At 46.9% G+C, this 26,867-nt stretch overlaps 1 protein-coding gene across 2 annotated transcripts; it reads left to right on the top strand.

The window, feature by feature from the left end:
• Nucleotides 1-125: 125 nt before the first annotated feature.
• flrt2 (fibronectin leucine rich transmembrane protein 2) lies at nucleotides 126-26,146 on the top strand. 2 transcript variants are annotated; one of them, XM_036549724.1, is made up of 3 exons: nucleotides 126-223; nucleotides 20,477-20,755; nucleotides 23,637-26,146. In XM_036549724.1, the coding sequence occupies exon 3, from the start codon at nucleotides 24,088-24,090 to the stop codon at nucleotides 26,095-26,097; it is 2,010 nt and encodes a 669-aa protein (XP_036405617.1). In that variant the 5' UTR covers nucleotides 126-223; nucleotides 20,477-20,755; nucleotides 23,637-24,087; the 3' UTR covers nucleotides 26,098-26,146. The 2 variants fall into 2 exon arrangements, with proteins under 2 accessions (XP_036405617.1, XP_036405619.1); XM_036549726.1 differs by lacking the exon at nucleotides 126-223 and having other exon boundaries at nucleotides 20,212-20,755.
• Nucleotides 26,147-26,867: the final 721 nt, after the last annotated feature.

The following is a 26,867-nucleotide window of genomic DNA, read 5'->3' on the forward strand; positions in this document are numbered from 1 at the left end:
ATGGAAAGGGTTAAAGGCACAGGGAACAGGGAGTGAAGGGGTTAAGCGCAGGGGGAACAGGGAGGTGTTGGTCTGACTGAGCGCCCGGAGTGCCTGAGAGCAGCTCCTCGCTCTTAAAGTAACAACTTCCTCATCTCGCAGCTGAAGAGCGACCCGCAGACACACGCGTGTAACTCCGGCAGTTCTCCCTCCCCGACACCAGCGCGCAGCGACAGCCTCTAAGGTAAGCGCCACTGCTCTAATTAGCACTCGACAAAATGCCACGGCTAAGCGGGGACAGGAGGAGAGCTTTCGACCTCGCGGCTCTTAAGGCCGGCAATTAACTGCGCAGCTCTTTGTTTTCTTACAATATATATATTTTTTTAAAGCCGGGGCAACAGTGACGGCCAGACAAGCCAAACATAATCAGCGCAATCATAATTAAGCCAATCAGCTAGTAACGGAAACAAGAACAAGCGGAAAGTGCTGGCAGGACTGTCTACTGTAACTCGGCCACGGACTGTGGCAAAGTAACCAGAGCTCAAAGTTGGGAGACACTTTTTAAAGTTTAATTGATACCCGCACTGGTATAACTGGATATACTTTTATGAATTATTGAGCTGATGTCATGTTTTTCCAGTTCACTGGGTACCTTATTCCATTCATGCTTGTTTTCACATGCAGCCATATTCCTTGAACTGCATACATGATAGGTGCACAACACCAGTGAGATGCTATCCGATATTCAGAACTGCTGAACCACTTCACTGTTTTGTAACACATAAGTACGAGCAGAAAGATTATTAAGATTAAGCCGAGATTAGAATCCTGTGTTTGAAGAACTCAGCTAATATAATGGACTTTTCCAGTTCTAGGTTGAGGAGTTATTTTCATGATAAAAAGGATGAGTCAATGAGGTAATTTGAACAGATAGGGCTCGGTGAGTGAGTGAAGGCGTAGCTGCTGGAAGCTCTGACCCGAGCAATGCGTTCACACGTCTGGGACTTCTCCGAAAACACCAAAGAGAACATCACAGAGAGAGGGGAAAAGAAAGGGAGAGGGGAGGCACAGTACAAGTATTAGACAGAAAAAAGTCAATAACTGGAGAAGTTTTTCTTTTTTTGTTTTCGTCTTCTAGGTTGTACTGTTATCTGTGGGCCAATGGGCCAATGGTCACATGCTCAGAGTCGTACAGTTCCAAAACAAGCTGTGGTTTATGTATATGCGCCCGAGGGATGTGTGTGCGTGAGTGTGTGTGTGTGTGTGTGTGTGTGCATTTTGGGTATGTGATGTGTTTTGACATCCGGTTTAAGCTTTCTGAAAGACTGCAGAGAGCAAAGTTTCTTTTTCCTTCCAAAGGCAAATCAAACATGTTTCCACAAGGCCCCTCTGCCATAATCATGTCCGTTATTCCTGTTCCAAAAATCAATTAACAACTTTAAACGGTGCGCTCTGTCCTGGGGTCTCTGATCAAATCCTTATTCTTCAGTAATTCGAGAGACGTGCACTTTCCCTCTACCCAATCACAGAAGGGCCGTCATTTAAGCAGATGGCGAGTTGCGGTCCGGCCTCTCACCCAGCCGGGACTCCCGTGTCCCGTGATGATTGTCCCGTGCGTTTCGGGACCTGCCTGCAGACCTCCGCCGGGGCAGCGCGCCGTGGGGCGGCATGCGCACCCCGCCTCAGACATAGAGACACGGGCTCCCGTACGCCGGGGGAGGCCGAAAGCGGGACCGTGCCTGCTGGCCTGAGTTGAAACATGCAGGGGGTAGAATGCAGCGTCGCACAGAGAGATACCGGCGCAAGCTGTGATTTGTTCCAGATGAACTTTATCTCAGGCGTTGGCAGATGATTTCATGCGTTAGCTGTGATCGCCCCCCCCCCCCCCCTTGGTCTTGACACCCCTCACCCCCCCAAACTGCCACAGACATCGGCATCACCTCTTTCCATATCAGATGGCTGGGCCAAGTCGTCCGTAAACAACAGTGGAGATACAGCATTATCATGACATCGTCTGCAACGCAGAGAATAAACACAGTGGGCTGTATTGCGTTAGAGGGGAAAAGACTATAAATGTGAAAATGTCAAACACATGTCAAAAATCCAATTTTAGAACAGTTTTTCCATTATCATATGTATTTATTTGCATGTATTGTACAGTACAGAAAAAAATCTACAGTATAGTAGTGGTAATACTTAATATATAATATATAATATATAATATATTTATATATTTGATATATGAAGAAAAATATTAATTATAACTATAGAGTTAACATATTTACACACTAAAATATTAGGTTTTTTTAAATGGGCATTTACTGAATTACAGATACAGTTAAATCTAACCATGATCTAAGAGAAATCTGTGAGCATAGATATTAGATAGCACTACTTACTATTAAGAACATGTAGCATTGATTGTTTTTCCAAATGTAAAATAGAATAGAAAAGTTGTGTTGGTAGGATTAAACTGAGTTTTCCATTCATTTCAATATTTACGTGTTAATTGAGTTATTTACCAGAGGCTTTCAAAGGTAAACACCATGATTAAAGCTTTAGTTCTGTAACAAGCAGGAGTGTTATGAGCCTGGAGCGACATAAAAAAAGGCCTGGTGTTTTAGATTTTGAGAGGAATGTATTTAGAAAGCCTTCCAATGTGGGAAACATTTGCCGCTATTGCCGTGGTGCACGCTTTTGTTTTTGTATTTTTATTTTCTTTTTGTCTTGGCTTCAGAATTGCTCCAGAGACAGAGAACATGAGACCAAATTAATTTTGATTGTCATTTTATGGAGCGCGGACGGCAATTGTTTATTTATTATTTATTTATTTACTCTCAGCTTTTTTAGACATGGCCGTGACTTTGGTCACAATCTTGGGCCCAGGAGTGGGCAGGGCCGGGGTGCATGACATCGGCGCTTTTCGCCTAGGGACCAATCTCATCACTTTGCGCAATATACTTTCCAGAGAAGGGGATTTTTTTCCCATCCGCCCCCGTTCCTCCTGGCTTGCATGCAACTCCAGCCTTTCACAGATTTTTTGATACAGACGGGGTCCCGGGTCACTTCGCAGGAAGCCGTTAAGCAGGCGATCGGCGGGTCGTTACGTCACCCGCGCGTCAGACCCCGCCGCAGACGTGCCGTTCCGCCGCGCGTGAGGACAGAGGTCAGGCCGCAGTGCAACGGCCTGCAGATAAAGCCCCTGAAACGCAGCCCGGTCTCTGAACCTGGTGTCCTGCGCGTTACAGAGAAGCTGCAGCAGAACTAGGCCCGGCATTATTCCCTGCTGCCGCTTCATACATTTAAGAAACGGGCGCTTAGCGAGCGAGATCCGACTGCCATGGCAACGCTCATATGTCAGACCGTTCGACGGAACAACCTGGCGATGTCGGTGGCGAACGCTGCCCACAAAAAGAAAACTGAGTGTGTGTATCTTTAACCTGTTGCCGTTCTGTCACTGAAACAATAGTTTGAAATTCTCAGTTTTAAATTGGATTTGCTCAGCTGTATGTACTGTATGCATTATGTATATTTCTTTTATGCTTGCTTCACGTTTTTCGATAAGAGAAAATCAAGTTCATTAAAAAAAAAGTTCTTCTTTTGTGATAAACTCCAGGTTTCAACAAACATGATTGACTTAATTTATTCTAAGTGCGGCACTAAAAAATAATTTAAAAATTATGTTGTGAACCATGTTTGTTTTTTCTTGTTATGACAACAGTAAGCTAAGCAAAGTGATCACGCTCATGTCACACGAGACATGCTATTAAACAGCAATAAATATATTTGAAAGAAATCGCCTTTTTTAGCCCTGTGAAAGGGAAGCTATGAAATTCCGCGCAGCCGAATGCCGGAATGAGCAACGCGCTGCTCATGTCTGCTGTGCGATGACAGAGGAGGCACCTTTTTAAGCGAAATCAACATCAAACATCCCGCTGGCGCGCAGGTTTTCCAGCTGCGCCTGCATGCAGCACGGACGGGACGGGGCTTCCAGCTGGGCAGAGAGAAGCGGACCCGGCCGTTATGCTTTTCACAAGGATGTTTATTATGTTTGCTGCCCGAAGTTACAGCCCGAGAGAGAAGTCTCTCAGGGTGAGTGCCATTTCAGACCGGCCTTTCTTCCCACAATGCTCCCCACGTCCTGTTCGTCTTTTCTCGTCCCCCGCCAACCATTTGGCCGACATCTACAAAAACTCACAGGCGAATACCTCTCCCTCGGCCTGTCAGCCGATACTAATGACAGGCAAGAAGGAGCACATCCAATACCCCCATACTCCTCTTTTTTCTTCTTTTCTCTCCAAAAATTACAGGCTTGGAAAATGCACGGCCAAACTTTTTTCCTTTCTTTTTTTTTGTCCTAGAAATTTACCTGCATGTTAAAAAGGAAACGGAAAATGTAACTAAAGAGTAAGAAAAATAAAGACCAGCAAAGCCACAACACCTGTAAGACACATTTCCAAGGCCCGTTGTTTTGATTCTGTCTGTGTAGCAAGCGGCCGACCCTTATTAGATTTTGTCTGCGTGTGAAGTGGCCTTCATCCAGTTATGCTCTGGCGAAAGGCAGTCAGGCACAGCTGCAGCTTCTCTTTCGCTTCGGCTGGTGGGTTCGACCCGCGTCAAGAACGGGCCCATGTCCCCTGAGAGCCCCCCTGCCCATCCACCAGGCCCCCCGGCCCTGCCATGGTCAAGCTGAGAGCCGATATCACTCGGGCATCACTGTTTTAGAGAAGAGCATGAGGGTGGGCGAGGGCGTGGCACGCTTTGTGCCCTGGAATCTCCCTCCTCGCGTTCTCTGGCACGGAGAGGCCTGCCGTTCCTGGCGACGTCCCTCCGCCATTTGTTCAGCTGCCAGGAGAGGGGGATCAGACAGACCGGAAATGCACGGAGGAGGAGAGCCCCCCCCCCCACACCACCGCCACCCACCACCCCCTCATTCCCGCACGGGACAGGCTTCGATTTCAAACCCACCCGACCCCGTCGACCGCCAAATTTCTTCCTCCAGAGCTCCGTCGCTGAGAGAGCCCACAGAGACGAGACGCAGGCGCTGCTCGACCCACTCTCCCCCTCCCCCTGTTCGGAGCGACTCCTTGTTTCAGGAGTGCTGTTTCCACTCTTCTCAAACATCATTAAATCGGAGATGGCCCCAATCCCACAGACATTCCAAACCTCTCGGGGCGTATGTTCTTACCACCTCAGAGCGATCGCCGGGCCGACATCAAAGGGCACCAGACGCGGCTGGTAGCTTGCGGTGACATTACTGGATAGCTCCACGTCCAGAGCGTTTTACACCTCATCCGCCCCCCTCTCCGCCGCCCGTGCCCCCCCCCCATCCCCTGCCTCAGGATCCGTTTTCGCTCCAGTGAGGCTGGCGTGACGGGAAGGGGGCCTATCAGGACCCGGGAGGAAGGCAAACGCACGGCAGTGTGGAGACCGAGCGGGTGGAAGGTGCCGGAGAGAGAGATTGAGCACTCAGTCACCCCCACCTTCCCATCCTGCCCAGAAACACACCGGCCATAAATTTCACCCGTGCAAACACGAAAACAATAAAAATGCAAAGAGTCCTCAGCTGGACAATCTAAAAAGAGAAGTAGTCATGATGTCAAACATAGAAAGTGGATGATACAAGAGGAGGTACTACTACCCACTACACAAAGGGAGGAAGAAGTATGGATCATGCTAACTCCCAGTGGCTGAGGTCAATAGCTGAACTGTGTCATTAGCCAGCGTTCCTGAACATTTTGCTGGCAGTTTTCATCAACAGGAATCCAACAAATCAACATTTCTGACAACACAGCAAACCCTACAAATTGTTACAATATAGGCATGTAGCTATGGACATTCCAACAAATGATACCACCTGGAGCAACTGTCTGGCATAAACAAAAACTTATTTCACTTTGTCCTTAGATGGTCAGTCTGTCTGTTAATTAATCAATCATTATTATTATCTTACTGTAAAGTCCCCTGGGAGCAAAATAGCAGAAATTTCCACTGTGGTTGCAACACAAAATCAATCACGGGTCACAGGCAGACCTCAATCAGGATTCCTTTCTAAATACCAATGGAGTGATTTGCTGAAACGCACTGAGCCCCTGAAGATGTAGGGCCTCCTTTATGGAACGAGAAAGTGCTCTTGTTTCAGTAATGCATTCTCTCACCTCTGATGGACCAGGGAAGCTGGAGTCAGTCACTGACATAATGTATAGGCATTTCTTTAGGCCTGCACTTTTCGGGAAAAGGCCCATTAGAGGAGCGGTAAAGACCGGCAGTAAATTATACTGCTGAGGGTCAAGCGCTCTCCACTCCGCACACAGGTGCAGCTCCGCGCCGGTCGAAACAGCATTGGGGGGGGGGGGGGGGGTGCTGGGTGGGACGGAGAGTGGTGGAGAACGGCGGACTCACGTGCCACGTGTTTGAGGAGCGAGGGCGGAGCAGCCTCTCGGTCCTCAGCGAGCAAGATCAAAAGACCGTTTGATCTGGGCGTTATTCTCATGATGATCTGCGGCGGCAAGATTTCATTTCATTTTTATTTATTATTTTTCTCTTTTGGATGTGGACGAGATGCGAGGCAGCACGCCTTCAATGAGAATTGAGTGATTCACACAGAATTGCTCCCGACCCAAATTTCCAGTGAAAGGGAGGCTTTAACAATTACAAACATGAGTATGTGTCTGCTGTAATACACCAGAAATCTCCATACTGATGTCGGAATCTTGGGTTGGTTACATGAGGAAACATTCTGATAGCGTTACATAGCAACAGAGAGAGAGAGAGGCATCTAAGACCGATTTAAATAAGGCAACAGTCGCATGCTGTATACATTATGGAGAAGTAGTTGACATTTTATTCAAATTGAACTAAAATACCACATCTCCCACACACCATAATAGGCTTACCATAGCTGCAGACAGAACAAGATTTTTTTTTTATTTTTTAAATTCTGTTTTCGGCTTTTTAGGCTTTAAAAGGAAGAGAATTATTGTGTTATTGCACACAATTACATTTACAGTATGAACTTTTTTTTCATATTTGCTGGAAAAATGTGGGAAAACTTTCTGGGTTACTTCACACCTGAGGACAAATGTAATAATTGCCCAATCAATTATGAAAACCCATCATTACTCCTGGCGCAGCCTATGAGTAGTCATCACTCTCATAACACAGAAAGGCACCTGTGATCATAGCCAGCCATTCGTAGGTATTTCACTTACAAAAATGAAATAAAAAAGTTCTTTTTTTTTCTGGAGACATACCGTGGCGAATCACTACCAGTCGCACCATGAGAGAGCCTAACGCCGCTCCTGGACATTGGCAGAACAAGATGAATATTGTTTGAGAGCTGGGAACATATTTTGCTGCTGCCGGTGCTGCTTGGACAGGGTGTTCTGATGAAGGATTGCCTGGAGACCGCTCGAACCTGCTCCCAAGGGCCTCTCATGAGCTGTCTGTCAGAGGGAGGGGAATCGTTTCGGGATTATTCCTCTCGGTAAACAGTGGGATAACCTCATTCCAAATAATATTACCGACACAATCGTGCAACTACGGAACCAGCTCTCCCTAAATTGAAGGGGAAGAGAGAGTTTCCACCCATTGTCTGTCAGGCCCACTGGTTCGATAAATATAAACTGTTTAGAAGAGGGGAAGAAAATCTATAGTTTCGCTTGCAAGTGTAAACACATACCAGACACTTCAGATAAGAGATTAAGTGAGGGAAGTTTAAGGCTATAGGGTTGGGCAAAAGCTGTCCTGTTCCTGTTGCTATGTAACATGGGCAGACTTGTTCACGATTCCAAGAAATCGCACAACTGTGGATCATACATTCTACATTCCCCCTTAACCATCTATAATGAGCTCTAAATGCAGTGAACACTTTTCTCAATGTTACACTTAAAGCTCTGCGCACATTTCTCATTTTCTGTATACACAAGCGTGCAAGTTAATCTCAAATCTTAACCTGAATTCTGTGAAGGTTTGAACCGCGGTTTTTTGAAGCGTTTTTTTCTCTTTCTCTCTTTCTCATTTTCTTTTTTTTTCTCAATCCGCCTGCTTTTCCAAAAACCTGCGGAGCACCAAATGCTAATTACGCTCAAAACGTAGCATTTCACACATGACGGCAGCCTCCTCCTGGCACGATCAAACAAAGGCAGCACTCTGTGGAAGAATGCTGGAGCACCAGGGACCGTGGGAGACGTTAAAACCTCTCTTCCGTTTTTTCTCTTTTTTCCCCTTCCTAACGGGGGAACCAAATCTCCTTCTGGTGCATTCAGCTCAGGGTACAATCATCGTCTGAGAGGCTGAAAAACCCGCAAATTTTCTGAGTGTGATGGGTATGAAAGGGGGAATCTCCAGTGAAGACACCAGTATCGATTTAATCTAGTGACTGATCCAATTATGTACAGTAATTAAGGGGTTCTGATGGGACGGACCCGGTAGCATCTCCAGAACGTCAGGGCAGGAGGTTGAGTGCACCTTAGTGAGATTTAGGATTTGAACTGTAATTTACTTTTGCTTTCCAAACACATAAGTGGTTAATTAAAGCAGTGAAAAAAAACACTCTCTCAGATTTGTATGTATGTAATAGAAAACAAAGGAGGTACCTAATTTTGTTCATTTGTTAAAAGAAGTTTTTTAACATTATAATGCCTTTCTTCTATGGAAGAGTTCTGTGACCACACAGAATTTCAGCTTATTGGGAACTTTTTTGATTTGAAAGGAGTGCTGTCCTTTAAATGCCAAATAAAACATTCTGATATGATATTCATCGCCAGAGAACTGACTGTGCTCTTCACAAGTCAAAAAGTTGACTTCAATATCCTTAACGCAGGCGGGATCTCCATGAAGCCAACGCCAAGGGCATTTCCGTCGGCCGCACATCAAGCCCAACATTTCCCCTGGAGTTTTTCCTATTGAGGGTAACATATGAGATCATTGGATGCGCACCAGAAGAAAAACAAAGAGGTGGAAGAAGCCAACCCTGAGGTCTGGTCCCTTACATGAAAGTTTGTCCACACCTTGGACGCCATTTTGGATCTGTTTTTACCAGGCAGTCTACATCAGACGATCCCCCCCTCCGTAAAGTGGTTGCTACACCAGGGGAGAGCACAGCTAGCTGAACGGAAACCAAGCAAACTGAGAACAACTCGGGCGAGGACCGAAGGCTAAACTACAGAGACAGAGGTGACCGCAGCTCTGAGAGCGAGAGAAAAAAAAAATTATTTCCTGCACGGGCTAGTGCTGGCAAAGGAATCCCACACGCATACTGTCATGTTGGATCCTTGTCAGTTTTGTTGACCTCTAAACAAAGGACACTGGTATTAATGATGGACACTGGAGCGGCCCCTGTTTGTGCTGCATCAGGCAAAAAAAATTAAAAACCTGACAAGAGTGTAGCCTGGTAATTGCAGGCGGCTTTTGAAGGAGAGCGAGGAAGAGGGAAGGAGAGAGTTACATGACACCCCCCCTGTAGTAATTAAACGCTGTCAAAAAGGAGTGCATCGGAGGCCCTTGTTGAAAGATTCATTCCCGTGAACTGGGTATTGTTTTCTGTCTCTCCCCCTCCCTAATTAACTGCCAAAAAAAAAATCCTAGATAAGAAAATGAGAACGTTTCTTTCTTTTTTTTTGGGCCGGTTCCCTATAGTCTTTGTCACACAGACGGCCTTGTTCTAGTCTGGGGAGCTTGAATTACACCAAGAGAAAAAAAAAAAACAATGGGGATGAATTTGTGACAGCCTGACTTAAGGTCTGCTTTGGAAACAGATTGACTCCTCCTTTCTTAGCATTCCTGCGGAGGCCGCGGGCGATCAAGACATGCAAGCATACGTGAGCGGTCCTGCTCGCGGATAGCATAAAGGGGCCATTGATAAAAAACGGGTTCTTCCTGTTAACCTCTCCTGTGAACTAGATACAGGCCTAGCTCCTGGGGCATTTCCCAAACATAGCAAGAGTGCGCAAATGACTGAGGGACAGCAAACATGACACCGTGGAATACCTGCTCAGGTGCTTAGTCGCTCACTCAGACCGTGGGAAAAGACGTGCAATGCAAATGCCGCTGTTTCTGCATCCCTCCCCCCCACCACCCACCCCCCGCCCCCCCGCCTACATGCGTTTCCTGCCCCCGGATGTGTCTTCTAAAGATTTGTTAAAGCGTTTCTATTTATAATCCGAAGGTTGATGCATGTTCCGCAGACGGCCCATGAATTACCTGGCTAAGGTGTCTTGATGAAAGGTTCTCATGAAAAATACATGTTTGAGGTCCTCAGCAGGGCTAGTGTAAGTTCACCAGGGAAGCAATAAAACAGGGAAATTGTGTCATTCTTTATGCGCGCATGGGGGGGAGAGAGCATTTGCACTGTACATAGACAAAAGAAATATATCAGAGACACGTAATGCCTACATTTCTTAAGCACATGAACAAAGATATACATAGAGCCCAGTCTGAAGTACATATAGAAGCAGGGACGCCAAATTGTAATGTGAAAAGGAAAGTCTCAGAAGTCTGCAAGGGCACGCTGCTTTAAAAGCTTTCTCATGTATGTTTGTGGATTTTCTCCTTCTGTAGGATGAAGGTATATTTTTTTTTGCCTGCAGCATAGAACACTTAGTACAACGTGAGTTTGAAATGACAAATACAGCTTTCACTGTTGAACTGTTACAGTTACATTTGAAAAAAAGGAACAATCAAATGTAACAAAAAACAGTTACTGGCATGCCATGACAAATGTTTGTGGGCTCTGAATACAAATGAGAAAATGTTGCAGTTGACATGACATGTGACAGGGAAAAGGGATGCAGCGAAATTCAAGCCTGCGCCACTCTGGTGGCCTTATCTTCTCTCTCTCTCACACCAGAGGCGTTGGTGTCAAAAGAATCTCCTCTTGTGAACATTACGATGGATAACACAAGGGTAAATACCAATCGATTACCTATTTAAAAACAAGAAACCTGATATGTGGAATCTGGATCCGGATGAAAAAGGAAAAAAAACAAAGGAACTTTCTATCAAACATTCTACATATGCACTATGTAAACATTCACAAACACACATGCCAGCTGGCGTACAGCCATCTGTGTGGCAATGTCACTGTATGTTCTAAAGTCATTTTCATGTTTGTTCACAAACTGCCAAGACATCAACAAATATTTGGTGCGAGGAGAATTGAGACATTATTCACCGCTCCTTCAAACCCATACTGTTTCAAATGCAACTGAAATGCGTAGCATTTTTGCCCTGCCTCTTCCTTCGGGAAGAGCACTACAGACATAGAAGCTGCCACCAATATTGCTAAGTGATAATCCACCGGTCACTGGACAAAGGCACACAGGGAATTCCAACTGAAAGTAAATGTTAGGTACCTCATGCATATTATATCTGAAAGGCAGAATTATAGATATAACTGAAGTTCACCCTTAAGGAGGGAGACCCATAACAGCTAACAGAAATGGTAACACGGAAAATATTACAGTCTCCCATTACATTAAGTGATCCTTGCCTGGTAAATTGCACTGCACTTAAACAAGTACCATGTGTGTATTTTTACAGTTAATAAATGAAATCTAACCCCGCCCTAAATCCTAAGCCCACCCTTGACCTTTTGTGTAATGACACGAAATGTAACGATGTGCACTGATGTAGCAGTTGCTACCAGTCGTGTGCAATTACTGGCACTTTCTTTTTGGGGGATTATGCAGTCGCACTAAGACCAGGCCAATATTCCACTGCCTTAAAAACCTAACAGACTCTCTTTAGAGCAGAGCAGTACTTTGGGATGTGAAAGCATTTAATAGCCCTGATATATAATGAGCGCTAAGCTCTGATTTCTTAATCTTGATGTATCGCTGCGAGGGGACAGGTGTAGCGGCTTTTGCTTGTCTGGAGCACGGTAATTAATCTGACCTGTCATGTGATGAACTGGGAACAGAATAGGGAAAAAAGAAAAAAAAATAGAGAAGACTAAAAAACATGAATTATACAATACCTCAGAGCCTGGCATGGAACGGCGACCTTGGGAACAGGGAAGGTAAAATGTCGTAAAGCAGGACTTTAAAAAGGTCAGTCGGCATTTCCTTGCGGAACTGAGCTGGAGGGGGGGGGGGGGCGGGCGGGTGGGGTGTGTGGGGGGGTATCCACCATATGCGACTCATTAGCGGCGGAATGCGGTGATTAATCTGGCTGGGGTGGCGGCCGCTGGAGTTTGGCCTGACACCACCTGAGGGAGGGAGAAACACAGAGAGAGAGAGAGAGCAATCTTTGTGGACACGGCCCACCAAAATATCGTGGTGGACTTAGGCCTGTCTTATGCCTTTACCAGGCAGAGGACGAATTTAGACAGAAGACAGAATCGTGATGCAGAGCATATAGGTGTCCCTGTGATTTGTACAAAACTGAGGGACTTGGTTGTTTCCAGTGACCTGTAGAAACAAAAGAAGTCAAAACACTAATGGCTCAACCTGACGGCCAGATGGGGGACTATTACTCGCTGTTAATGGGGGCGCTGGCTAGTTACAAGCTAATGTGACTGTTGCAGTACCATCCATGTTTAAAAACGAGGGTGAATTTTTAATTTCCTTCTGAATGAAGGGGGAGTGGGGGTCAAAATGTCATAATATCCTGTTTTTACCTGAGCGGGAGTATTATATGCCGGTAATCTGCAGTTACCTGGATGTTCAGCTCCTCTGTATCTGACTAAGAGGATCTGTGAGATCATTATCGGACTGAGCGAACTGCGATCAGCCAGCGGAGCTCTGAGCGTCAGAAAAGTACCCATCTCTGCGATGCTGTTTAATCTCCTAAGCTTATCACATAAAAGAGGAAGGGAGAGATAATGCTAGCAGCACTGTCAGGGAATTATGGGTTTAACTGCCCTTCCTTGACAAGTCTGATAGTCCACTGACAATGGTGAAGCTGCATGAAAACCAAATGCTAATTAACCCCCCCCCCCCCCCCTACACACACAAACACACACACACACACACACACACTGCAGTCAATGAGTGGTGGCTGATTTGAGGCTTTCTCAGATTTAAACAATGTGATGCTATGGTTACAATGCTAATGCTATGGCGCCCCTCACCCCTCTGGGGGCTTATTTTCACAGCTTACTATTTGTGTCCTTCCTCCAAAATCCCTTTTGGCGTTTTCACTTTGGAACAGTCAGAAGTTCATACGGACTGAAATAACATTATTAGGTAAACTCCCACTGTTACCATGCTTTCTCTTCTTGACAAGATCTGTGACTACAAACACAGGAAGTACTAATCACTAGAGACATTTCAGTCTGGTTTGAGGGGTACAGATTAGCAATAGCCCCTGGCTTGCACAACAAACAGACAACCAAACAGGGATTGCACAGACTCTCAGAAACCTTTGTGACGATCCATGTTTCAGGGGAAGTTTATTGCTCTTAAGTTAATGGCAACATCTTTCATATTGGTGATGCTTTGGGAAACATAAACTACATTTGCAGTTAATAAAACTCCACATAAAAAGTAAAGGCGCTCACACCGCTGTTGTCATCTGAAGCACAACTGTGCTAATGCTCACTGACTGTGTACTCCACATTTTAAAAAATGATCTTAGTTTCCCATGTTAGGAAATACTTCCCACAAGATTATTCATAACATTATTAATGTCCTTTCATTTTCTGACACTTTTTTTTTACCCTTGATGGCAGTGAGGCTGATGTCCATGATTTATTGCAGTGGTTTTCAGTCCACAAAGGGAACTATCGTCAGGCACAGAGTGAGAGAAGCAGTCACTGACTGATATACAGTAAAGGGGAGTCTCTTGGGAGTGTATGTGTGTGTGTGTGTGTGTGTGTGTGTGTGTGGCTGGGTACCTGTCACTCTGGTGGGGACATCAAGAGCCGCACGCAGCGCGAGCTTCTCTGCAGGAGACAAGTTTGCAAAGTCCAGTGAATGTCAACACATCTGAACAGGACAAATTAACAATTGCAGGTGTGTGTGTGTGTGTGTATCTATGTGTGCAAGGTAGAGGTGTGTGTCGGGGAGGGAGCTTTACATAGACCTTGAGAGAAAACATCCTCCCAGCAGGTAGCCTTGAACCTGATGTGACAGGTTCTCTCGCTCCATTGAGGAAAGTCCCTTCAAACAAAACCCTTTCTAGCGAATTCCATTAGGCAAACCGGCCGCCACGGGTCCAAACATTGGCCGGCATTATTCACTCACGGCTGAGATTGGAGTGATTATGCACACTAAATGAGCGCTGCATGCTTGACTTCTGCATTACTGCACATTAAGTTCCATAAACATCAAAGACGGCAATGCAGGCTAACACAAACAACGGTCCATTAACCATACGCAGGCATCCATTATGGTACTCAGGGTGTCAGGGTTATAGTTCAAAAATTAAAAAAAGACATCCACATGCTCTCAGACACAGAAAATCTTTTACAAAAAAACTTCAGTTTAGTGTTATTACATTTAGGTTTTTCATTGGAATTATTGTCTGAGAAGAATGGATTGCAAAAGGTCGTCCAAAAGATACACCCAGCCCTTTGGAATCACTGGCATTGCCACCTCATGTCCTCATGTATGATATTGACACTTCCTTTCTTTTGTCTACCACTTCCTGTTTAGGATTGCTGCTTTCAGACCCCCCCCACACACACACACCCACCCACATATTCTCTGTGATCATCACTCCCTACCTGGGATCATCATTTCCTGCTGGGGGTTGTCACTTCCTGTCTGGCGTTGCCAATTCTTTTGCTTGGACCCAGATGGGGGCATTCATGGCAGCTGCGGCTACAGATAAATAAAAAAAGAAAAAAAAAAAGGAGAAGCAAGACCCGAGCATCTCTTCCCAACAACCCTCTGACCCCCTCCTCGCTTGCCTGTCCACTCGCTGACCAAACAGGGCTCTCTGTTGTTTGGCAAGGGTCTGTTTTTACAGCTTGACATGCGTATGAGGCACATCCACCTGCAGCAGCCCAGCAGAGAGTTTATTTTCCTCCGTAATTCACTGCTGAGCCAAAGAACTGCTGATTAAATAAATCAGGAGCTGATTGAACCCTGCCTGCCTTTTTACCACTTGACAAACATGTTTTTGAAGGCTTTTTTTTCTAAAGAACTCAGAGGTGTTGTGCATTAAAGGGTCTGCATTTTACACACGCTGTTGATGGAGGCCTCTCGCCAGGCCTTTTATAAGATGCATGTATTTTAACGCATCCTGTTTCCTCTCTTTTTTTCCTTACCTGTAATTTCACAGAATGGTCCGTGTCATTATCGGTCTTTCCATCCTGATCAAGCCTGATTGCACAGACATACTAATTACACGTATCAGAAAGCGGCCAGCTCAATATATATTCGGCACGTACTGCCAAATGCGATTTCCAAAGGATCGTCTGTTAACAATTTGCCCTGCTTTTTTGTGGACGGGGAAGATTCAAATAATTGTATCACACAGCATTATTGATGACATAACATTTCACGCTTGAATGATCGAATGCAGTGTAATTGTGTGCAGAAAGCATGTAGAATTAGGCGACTGACAGGCAGGAGGCTTGATTAATCAAGCGGTTGTGCAGGAGGGATAAAAGCATGCGGTGTGTATTCCCCTGTGCGATGTGGACGTCAATCTGGAAAAAAAAGACAGAGAGAGCGCGATGCAAAGTCATGTGCTGTGCAAGTGGATGGACAGCTCTGACGACAGAGCTACGGATGCACACAATCCGGCAAGATCCATAAACAAAACATCTACAGGATCAATGTTCTGTGTGCTCCTGCTTGCATTTTTTAAAAAATGTTGGATTAGAGATCAAGTGGTCATCATTGAGGCAAAGCACCAGAACATGTTCGCTTGGTGTTTCTTTATTATTCTGCTATGTACACAGCATTAACGTTTTCACAATCATTTCTCATATGACCCCAAGGATGCCAGTACTTGTTTAAAATCAGCAATATTTTTAAACTTGATTAAATGATATTACTAGGTTTTGTGAGTAGGCCTATGCTGAGCTTCAAATGGGTAAAATGGCAATAATGTAACATATAAAAGTAGAAAAAACTATGTAAACGCCACTGAATCATCACGCTGACGGTTTTAGCATGGTGCACGCATTAATGAAACAGGAATTAATGGCACAATAAGTCAAGCTGTTGGAGCTGTGCAGTTTGCCGTATATTCATGTGAAGCAACAATCTTTGGGAGGCTTCCTTCTGTTTCATATGGTCAGATAAACCTGATGGATTATGGGATAAATCCGGGGCCTGTAGGTGGCAATCGTTTTCTGCTGTCACTAGATTCTGCTGCACCCGGCGCGCTGCTGCCAACTTTATCAAGTGTAGAATTTTCAGCGCTCTCGATATTTACTGTCCTGGCATATCCGGGAAAGCATGCATACGCTGTCCTCCGCACCAGCCTCTGCGATCACTCTCTGAGAACGCTGTGACAGGATGATATCATTGGTTGGGCCCCCATCGAAGGCTGACCGGCCTCGGCCCGCCGTAGCTGCCGAGGAGATGGACGGCTATTAAAGAAACGGCTAGGCTTCGCCACTTTGATGTGCTCCGTGATGTGTAAAATGAGACATGGAAAAAGAGACATGCAAAACTAATGAAGCCTCGGGGGACACGCACGAGCGCGTGTGTGGAAAAAAAAAAGGAAGAAAGAAGCAGGAATATGAAAGAGCGTGTTTTTAGAGGTTTCAGTAACACTTCAGCTTCCTGGGTGGGTGGGTAGGGGGTGGGTGAGAGACAGACGCCCAGTTTCTGCCAGGACTCAAGCCTCACACTGCAGGCTGAAGTGCCACCGCTGCATCCCAAAACGTGGGGGAGGGAGGGGGGCTAGTCTCTTGGCTGCCGACGCAAGTCACAAGCAGTGGCGGTTGTGATCGTCACAATGTCTCCCTCTGACATACTCGCGCAAACAAATTCCGCAAGGAGAGGGCGTAGAGTCCCGGGCTGGCACAGAAATGCGGGCATGCTAACCAACCCCCGTGGAAACGTTTTCACAGCAACCCAGCAGCCATGTGCTGAAATAAAGCCTGGAGTTCTCCAACAGACTCTGAATATTTGTCATCTTCCTATTTTCGTGTATTCGGTGCAATTAAGTCTGCTTTACCCAACTGTGTAACTAGCTCTGTTGACGTTCTACCTACTGTACAAAATCTCATGTGATATAAACACATGCCCAACCAATTTCCATGCAATCTGTCTAAAACATAATAATACTGTTCTTTCCCACGCATGCCTCATGCAGCCCGATTATTACATTAATATCCTACAGCCAGATTTTGATTGAAAATTAATTTTGTGGATTGAGGCGGCGGGGCGGGGTGGGGGTGGGGGGGGGGGGGGGGGGGTGCAACAGCTGTAGCATTTGGCGGGCCAAATTAAAGCCAAAAGACACTTGGACGGAATGGCACACAGAAATGGGGCATGGAAAAACAACGTGACAATGCCCGCACGAACAAGCCCGGGGGGGGGGGGGGATGGGGGGGGGACAGAAAGGAGGCTGTGTTTCACTGACAAGAATACAGGCAGCTTTCATGGGCCCTGCGATCAGTTCGGAATACGCTGCACGGAATCGTCACTCGGTATAACGCCCCCCGCGCCCCCCCCCCACCTATGAGTAACGGTTGCAAATTGATCAATCAATCACACACAAAGAGGTAAACATATAGCATTTTTGACCCCAAGGCCATACGTTGAATTCCCCCCCCCCCCCCCCCCCCCCCCACCCGCACCACTTAGCAACCAGCATTACGTAGCTGTCACTCACATATCCACAGTGACAGCAGAGGCCTTGTGGTAATTAAGCGGCAAAGCCCCCCCCCCGTTTCCATACGGCCCGACGCTCATTATTTATGCTAATGGAGCTGGTGGGGCATTGAGGTTGGCAGGACCTGGCCGCCCGCTGCCGCCGCGTGGCGTGAAAGATGACCGAGGTGAGCATCCGGCCTTAAAAAGCGGCCCCGTGCCGCGCCAGGGGGCAAGCAAGGCCACACGCAAAAGAAAAAAAAGAAAGAAATATTAATATCATATCTCATTCCATTCTTCCGGTTCCGTGTGGCGTCTGGAGCTGGAGGATTCAGCATCAGCACTGCCTGGCCTTCTGCAGCCTGCACTTTATTAAACGCCCTAAGTGCTAGATCTGCACGAATATGAGGACAGAGAAAGAAAGAGAGAGAGAGAGGGAGAGAGAGAGAGAGAGAGTGTGTGTGTGTGTGTGTGTGTGTGACAGAGGACAGAGAAAGACAGAGACCAAGAGAGATACAGCATGTGTTTGTGTGTGTGAGAGAGCAAGAGATTATGATTGTGAGAGAGAGAGAGAGTGTGTGTTTGTGTGAGAGTGAAAGTATGTTCATATGTGTGTGAGAAAAAGAAATGAATAAATTGTGTGTGTGAGTGTGAAAAGGTGAGAGAAAAAGACAGAAAGTGTGTGTATGTGTGTGTGTGTGAGCGTGTCCGTGTGTGGAACAAAAATGGAGAGAAGAAGAGAGGGCAGCATATGTGTGTGAGAGCGTGTGAACGAGAGAGTGTGTGCATGAGCGCATGTGTGTCAGAGAGCGCGTGTTTGTGTGTGTCTGTGAGCTTGAGAGGGAGCATGATTGTGCGTGTGCGTGCGTCCGTGCATGTGTGTGTCTGCAAGCTGCGCAGAAGCGATGCTGAAACAGCGTTTGGGAGAGGAATGAAACAGTCAGAGGACATTAGCGGGGTCGTCACTAGATGCACCCAAACGACTCCCGTCACTGTGATCTAGAGACGACAGCCCGGGAGAGGGAGGGAGGGAGAGAGAAAGGGAGAGGGAGAGAGAGCAAGAGAGAGGGAAAAAGAGAGAGATGAGTGTCACAGCCTGAAAACTCTGCCACTCAGCCCTGATGACCTCTCTGCTCTGCAGCCTTATGGTCTTGCACTATTTCTAATGGGCATGAAAAAACAGAGCTTGAGTTTATCCTGTAAAATGGCTTTTTGTCCCTTCTTTTAAAAAAATCATTAAATAATTAAGTAAAAATAAGGTTCCAGTCCTAGAGGGCCTCTGTATCTGTTGCTCTTTCTTTGTTTCATTCTTTTCCAGATCTCATTATTTTATTGAAGTTATGATTCAGTCACAAATTTAGCTTGATCGGCGTTCCAGGCATTAATTGATTCTAAATCCTGTAGAAATCTTACTGCGAACAGCTGAACCTTGCCCATTATCGAGTTAAATAAATTCCAGCTCTATCTAGTTCAGTCCAGAGCAGTCGTTCCAGAACAAGTGACCGCTGCAACGCCCCCTGTCTGCTCTCAGAGCGTGGGGCATTTGTCGGGTGCCAACACGAAAAAACCCACAGTACTGTATACATACATACATACATACAGTATTCACTTAAATGTCACTGTCCTCGACAGCATTCTCTCCCCCTTTCTCTCTGTCTCCCTCTTCCTCTTGCAAACCCGCATACACACAGAAACACATCCATATATTCTTAATCACATGATTTCCCCCACGAACCTCTCCGAGTATAACAGCTGGTTTGTGAGAGAAACACAGGTCAGCTCTTATTTGTGCACAGTGGAGCCTTTGACAGCGCACATACTGTGCGTGCCATGCATGTATAAACAATCCTATCCAAAATCCTCACTCCTCCGGTGGCAACGCGTACCTCAGATAATGCTTCCACCGATAATTCTTTCTCAATCACCGTGGCATGGTTTAACGTTTAGGGGCGATTCGCACACAGAATGAAGCAGTTTGACTACCTCTGCGTCAACAACTCGCGGAAAAGTTCAGCTGTATTTCGAATAGAAATAAAAAGGCAAACCATGTGTTAACGAGAAAAGACACAACCTTCAATTGATTATTGAAATAAATATACACTTAAGTCTTTACAAAACATTATTAAAATGCTGAAATAATTTGGCAAACATTATCTGCAGGTAAAATAATCGAGGAGAGGTGCTTACATGTATGCCTTAGTATCGTCAGCTTTATTTAAGGAGCACATACTAGGAGGTTGTATTCTGTTATGCAACGAATTTTAGGTTAAATCCACTTTAAATATTTCATAGTAGCAAAAAAAAGCATTCCAAAAATAAAATCCAGAATCAAAGGGTGGGGTGAATAGGAAAGAAACTGTGGATCTCGGTCATTTAGTGCCGCTTGTGTTCTCCAGTAGAAACGCATTCTTCATTCCGGGAGAGTAGGAGACAGACCGAGAAATATTGAGTGAGAGAGCGAGAGAGAGAGAGAGAGGGGGAGAGAGAGAGTGCACAGGAGAGCGCAGAGAGAGTGAGAGAGAGAAAGCGAGAGAGCAGTACAGAGAGATCGCTATCACTCGAATTTATTACTGTAAACATCTCCCTGGGGTTTCAAGGGGAAAAGGCAAGTCTTACATTGGCAGTAAACATTCAGGAACAAGCCGTTATGGCTGGGGAAGTGGAGCGCGGTCTCAGGAAGTGCGCGTTCACTGTTTCGGGCGACACACCGGGAAGAAGTGGGAGCGACGAGTCTCTTCCAGCGCTCTGCCTAATGTAATCCTTTAATCTCTCTGAAGGGAGCGGAGCGCGGAGGGTGAGGGACCGAGGCGGCAGCGCCGGAGTGAGAAGCGCGGACGGAGCGCTCCCCTCCCTCGGACGGAGCAAGCATGTTGCCTGGGAGAGCAGCCGCCCGCAGGGATCACGGAACCGACCCGTCCGCTCAGGACAGAACGCATCTTGGGCAGTGGGTTTTGGCACATACCCTGACCGCATGAGGGACCGAGGGAGGAAAAGGAAAAGTATTCAGTATGATAAAAGGATATGCCATGGAGGGGGTTAAAGCCGCTCCCGAAAAGGTACGGTAAAAAATCAGTTCATCTATTTGTAATAATAACAATAATACTTACTATTGTTAAAACTAGTAAATATTCTGGACAACGTATCGAAAAAACAAACATTTCAACAAAACACAGTAACTAAATAACCAAAACAACTGGAACGATGAAAATGCAAGCAGCTCAAGTTTATTAACTGTAATACTAAAAACACAACGCTATTTATGTATTTTTAATAAACTTAAAATATGCAAATATATTCTTTAATATTCTCAATGCGTCTGTGCTTGCTCCTGCAGTCAGTATTCCGTGTATGGAATTGGGTTTATGGGCAGGCGAAAGCGTGTTAATATACAATCTATATTCATTAATGTATGTATGCATTTATTTATTTATTTGCATTTTCATAAAGGCAAAGATCAATGAGAAAGAGAGTGCCACTTCAGACGTTTCCTGCTTAATATCTGGACTCAGCGTTTTAAGTGCTTCCCGTTTCGACAGAAAGACCCATTCACAATCCCTTTTTGTGAAAATACATTCAAACGAACATCTCTCACCGCGCAGTCTTTGAAGTTCACCTGATCCGTTCCACTCGATTGGCGTTTCTTAATAACCATCTTTAACTTTTAATTGCGTTTGTAGACCTTAACTCCACTCTTAATCCGATTATCACGGATGGCATATCAGCATGTACATCTAGGTCGAACCGTTTCCATCAGAACTGAAGAAAGGTTCCTGAAATTAGCAAATCCGTTAATAGAAATGTCCCTCAAAATAATGGTCGTTTAAATAAATAAACTATTGCAACATTGCAGGAGACAAAACGCCGACTTCAACTCACGTATCTTAAATACTGACTCATCTGGTGGCATTTATTTATTGACGGTTTTATTTTTAGGCTAATGCCCGTTGAATTAGACCTACCCCAATCCTCCATGATTCACTGTCTGCGTCTTTTCCCTTGATTTTTCAAACAGATGTGCTCCGATCTTTCGAACGGAATAATTTGCCGAGCTCTCGCACACGTCCAACACCGGATTGTTTAATTTTACACCTTCGCTGTCCGTATTTTTAATTTAATCTAAATGTTAATTACAGCCGCTTCTGATATCAGATGGTGTGACGTACTGTGGCAAGATAAATATGCCAACGTGTTTGCCTACATTCCCTCTGAGGTTTAAATCTCATTCTATTTAATTTACTCTTCTCAATTTAACAAAGAAACACCCCGGTGAATTTTATCCGTCTCCAATATGAAGCTGTCATTACTATCTGTTTGCGCAGATTCCACAGAAAATGTGGGCACTTAATTTTCCTTTTTATATAAGTAAACAATGTACGAAAAACGTATATTTAAGATTTAATAAATATTATGGCGCCCTTCAAAGGCCATAAAAACTCATGAATCTTACTGAGATAGGAGGCTTTTCAGTCTTACATGCAGTCTATAAAACCTTTTAATCTTAAGTGAAAATGCAAAGGGCAATAAAACACAAAAGCAGAATCTCATTTCTGCTGTCATCTCGTGACCTTGTGCGCACTGTAAACCTTTCCCCTGAGAAAATGGCCCATATCGATCATATGTTGTTGGGGGCCCAGCTAAATTATTTTCCAATCCCATTTCACTGGACAGGTTGTGTTTGTCTCTCTGAGCTTTATCAACAAGTTTTGTCATCCCCTCGTTTCATTACACTTTTTTTTTGTCTGGCAAAGGTAAGAAATCAGGCCTACTGCAAGGGTTTACTGCGCTGTGCCTATCTCAGAATAAAAATGCATCTGAGATCGGAGTTGTCGCAGGGAAAAGTTTATATATCTCTCTCTATATATATAATGTATGTGTATGTATAAGAGAGAGAGAGGGAGAAATAGAGAGCTTTCAAAGAGAGAGCTGTCAATCATAATGCCATGTGACAAATTAAAAAACCTCTAGTGCGCGCTCATAGTGGAATGAACAGGAGTGGTGATGTCACAGACAGTGGCCCTTCTTCTCTGGGCCGGGCAGTTGTCTTGGCAGTGCGCACTCCCCTCTCCTCTCGCCCCATCTCATTACAGTGCCTGTTGTCAGCTCCCGCTTTTGGGAGCCTGCTTTAAAGGCCTGTAGAAATCATTACGGCCGTGGCGCGCATCCACCTTGCAGATGGAGCCGAACAATAAAACGCACAGCCACAGCCGAGGTCTCGCAGTGCAGTCGCTGCGGCTTCTGACTATCTATTATCTCGATAATTACAAGACTAATAGGTATTACGCGTTATTAGACTCCGAAATTAAATTGACTTACAGTTTTTCTGAGATCAGTGAACAGACACGCGTGCCAGACACAGCAGGCAAATTCGGCTTCCTCGAGTGACACATTGCACACATACATTTAATCAGATTCAGTGAAATAAGGAAGAAGCTGGCGGTCAGAAACGCAAACTAAAAATAAATGTGCGCATGTGGTTTTGGGAGAAAGCTGGAGCACAGTGTCCTGTCTGTTGACTGAGGGGACGTAATGAATGTCTCTATTATACAGGGGCTCTCTCCCCCCTGAGCAAGAACAAGTCTGACAGTCTGGAATTCTGTATCAGATCATTTGAAACTTCGACACACATAGCCCTCCGTAAGTTAGGCAAATTGTATGTGTGTGTGTGTGTGAGAGAGAGAGAGACAGAGAGAGACAGACAGAGATGGAGTTACAGTCCGTATGCTTGCTTGGTATGTATTCACATGTGTGTGCATGCACATGTGTGCACCTGGTGTGCTGTATTTGCCCGGTGTGTGCGTGTGTGTGTGTGTGTGTGTGTGCGCATGCTGTCTGTACGTGTGAGCATACGCGATAGCGTGCACCGGTGTTTCTTCTCCTGAGAACGGCAGCCCCAGAGAAATCCTAATTTGTTTTCTGAAATGTATTTTGTCGAAATAGGTCTCTGGATCCGGATGTCAGGTCAGAGGGGGCCTGCCCCCGTCGGGGCCCGCCTGCGTGTGACGAGGGAACGACAGTCCTCTCCCCCCCTGCGTGGTGCTGCCTGCTGTTAAATTGGCCCTCGCCGGGCTGAGAGAAAAATGTGATGAGCTCCGCTATCATCAGATACCCCGGCATGGATAAAGCCAGGCTGAGGGGCCTAGCCACTTAACGAGACCACAGCTCCTCCACTTGGGATGAGTAATTACTGCAGGATTACCCCGAGACTTCCTCAACACAGTGCACTTACCGCCAACGCGAGCACTGACCTAAGGTCTTAAAGAACTTTTTTTCCTTCTCTTTTTTTTTTTCCTTTTTTGGATTTTGTCCCATTTGCTTTTTTTTTCTTCCCTCCTCGATTGTCGCTGCTGTGTGGACCGTGTTCCCCCAGAGCCGAGACCACCTTTGCGCTATGGAGTTACAGGCAAGACTGTGGAATAAAGACGGGCCTGCTTTCCTGGGATCTTGGATAACGGTTCTGCTCAGCCTGCAGGTGCAGTTCAATCGGGCCCTGGCGTGCCCGGAGGAGTGCCGCTGCGACCGGATCTACATTTACTGCAACGAGCGCAGCCTGACGTCAGTGCCTCTCGGAATACAGGAGGGGTACAAGACCCTCTTCCTCCACAACAACCAGATCAACAACGCTGGCTTCCCCCTGGAGCTGCACAACGTGGCCTCCGTGGAGACGGTCTACCTGTACGGCAACCAGCTGGACGAGTTCCCCCTGAACCTGCCCAAGAACGTGCGGGTGCTCCACTTGCAGGAGAACAACATACAGACTGTGTCCCGCGCGGCGCTGGCCCAGCTGGCGCACCTGGAGGAGCTCCACCTGGACGACAACTCCATCTCCACAGTAGGGGTGGAGGAGGGGGCCTTCCGGGAGGCCGTCAGCCTCAAGCTGCTCTTCCTGTCCAAGAACCACCTGAGCAGCGTGCCCATCGGGCTCCCCGAGGACCTGAAGGAGCTGCGGCTGGACGAGAACCGCATCGCCGTCATCGCCGAGGAGGCCTTCCGCAATGTGTCGCGGCTGGAGCGCCTCCTGCTGGACGGCAACCTGCTGACGGACGAGGGCATCGCGCTGGGCACCTTCCGGGACCTGGTCAACCTCAGGGAGCTGTCCATGGCGCGCAACTCCCTGACAGTGCCGCCGCCCATGCCGCCTGGGGCCTTCCTGCAGAGGTTGAGCCTGCAGGACAACCAGCTGACCCACATCCCCGTGTCAGCCTTCTCCCACCTCCAGCAGCTCCAGAAGCTGGACATCTCCAACAACCAGCTGCAGTCCCTGACGCCGGGGGTCTTCGACGGCCTCATAGGCCTGAGGCAGCTGACGGTCCGCAACAACCTGTGGCACTGCGACTGCGGCATCAGGTGGGTCATCATGTGGCTGAAGACCCTGCCTTCGACGCTCAACGTGCGCGGGTTCATGTGCCAAAAGCCGGAGCACGTGCGGGGCATGGCCATCAGAGAGCTCAACCTGGACGTGATCCAGTGCCCGCACGGCGCCCCCTCCTGGCCGGGTCCCACGAAGCTGCCCACGCGCCCGCATCTCATGACCGGCCCCACCTTTGCAACCTCGCCACCATCAGACACGCCCCCATCCACGACTCTGTCTCCACTGCCACCCGAGCCCACAGCAGAAACTGAGGGCAGGCCCGCCCCGCCACCTCCACCGCGCCCCCCGCACCCCCCGCGCCCCCCGCACCCAGACCCCCTGGAGATCTCCTTTCACGTGGTGAATGGCACCTGCATCCGGGTGACCTGGAGCTCCGCCTTCCCCGTCACTGCCTACAAGGTGTCCTGGGTGAAGATGGGGCAGAGCCTGATGGGTAACGTAGTGCAGGAGCGGACTGTCAGCGGCGACCGTCAGACGCTGGACCTGCTCAACCTGGAGCCCAGGTCCACCTACCGCATCTGCGTGTACATCTTGGACAGCTTCAACAGCTACCGCCCGGGCGACGACACCATCTGCTCCGATGCCACCACCAAATCCGCCTCCTTCGGGTCCAACAACAAGGCGGGCGGCCCCGAGCAGGCCACGCAGCAGAACGGCAGCTCCCAGATCCTGCTGGCCGGCCTGATCGGAGGCGCCGTCGTCGTGGTCCTGGTGGTCCTGCTCAGCGTCTTCTGCTGGCACATGCACAAGAAGGGGAGGTCCTCGTCCAAGTGGAAATACAACCGGGGCAGGAGGAAAGACGACTACTGCGAGGCAGGCACCAAAAAGGACAACTCCATCCTGGAAATGACTGAAACCAGCTTTCAGATCGTCTCCCTCAACAACGAACAGCTCCTGAAGGGGGACTTCCGGATACAGCCCATATACACCCCCAACGGGGGGCTGGGCTTCGGAGACTGCCACCTCAGCAACAGCAGCATAGCGTACTGCAAAAGCAACGTTCCCAACGCTGACTGCTACCACACATGACGGCTTCGCAGGACACATTAGAGCCTTTGTAATGAGAATATCCTTCACTATACTGTACAATATATATTTCCAAGACCTGTCTACGATGTAATTTATACTGTGGACAACCATGTGGAATTCTGCTATCTTTTTCTATTGCTTAGTAAAAAAAAGCAAAATGTTTGATAATTTGTTGGTTTTTGGAGTGGTATGACTTGAGCACTGTACAGACGACTTTGTACAATCAAGGCTTCAGAGCCACTTCTTACAGAAGCTGTTCAGTTTAACTTTGGAGGTCTGGAGGCTTTGTTAACCACAGAGGCGAAATTTTGCCCTTTTGTGCAGAAACACATTAACCCCTTCTGAGTGCGGTGGCTAAGATAACACAGTGGTTGCCGAATGTAAACACTACTGATTGGGCCAAGGCAGAAATTCAAATTATGTTTTTTTTTTTTTTTTTTTTTTTTTAAATAATCAGGGCATGCTTTTTTATGTGAGCCAGTGGGAGAGAGCCTAACCAGCCGTTCAGGAAATTAGCTTTTGTGCAAATCACGTCACGGGGAAATGGAATGGATTTCAACACCCCGTGGGTCCGACCGGGCAGAGGGAATTATAATGAAAACAGTTCAACGGACTGAGTAAGTAATACGGGGAAGCGGCCTTCCGTGCGCCCATGCACGCAGCAAGCACATGCGCCACTAGGGGGCAGCTCTCCCTATTCTGGGCAGGACATCAAACGCTGCATATCAAACACCATCTCTTCGAGTTTCCTGCAAACTCTGTGTCCATTA

Source organism: Megalops cyprinoides, chromosome 17, assembly GCF_013368585.1.
Source record: "Megalops cyprinoides isolate fMegCyp1 chromosome 17, fMegCyp1.pri, whole genome shotgun sequence".
NCBI lineage: Eukaryota > Metazoa > Chordata > Actinopteri > Elopiformes > Megalopidae > Megalops > Megalops cyprinoides.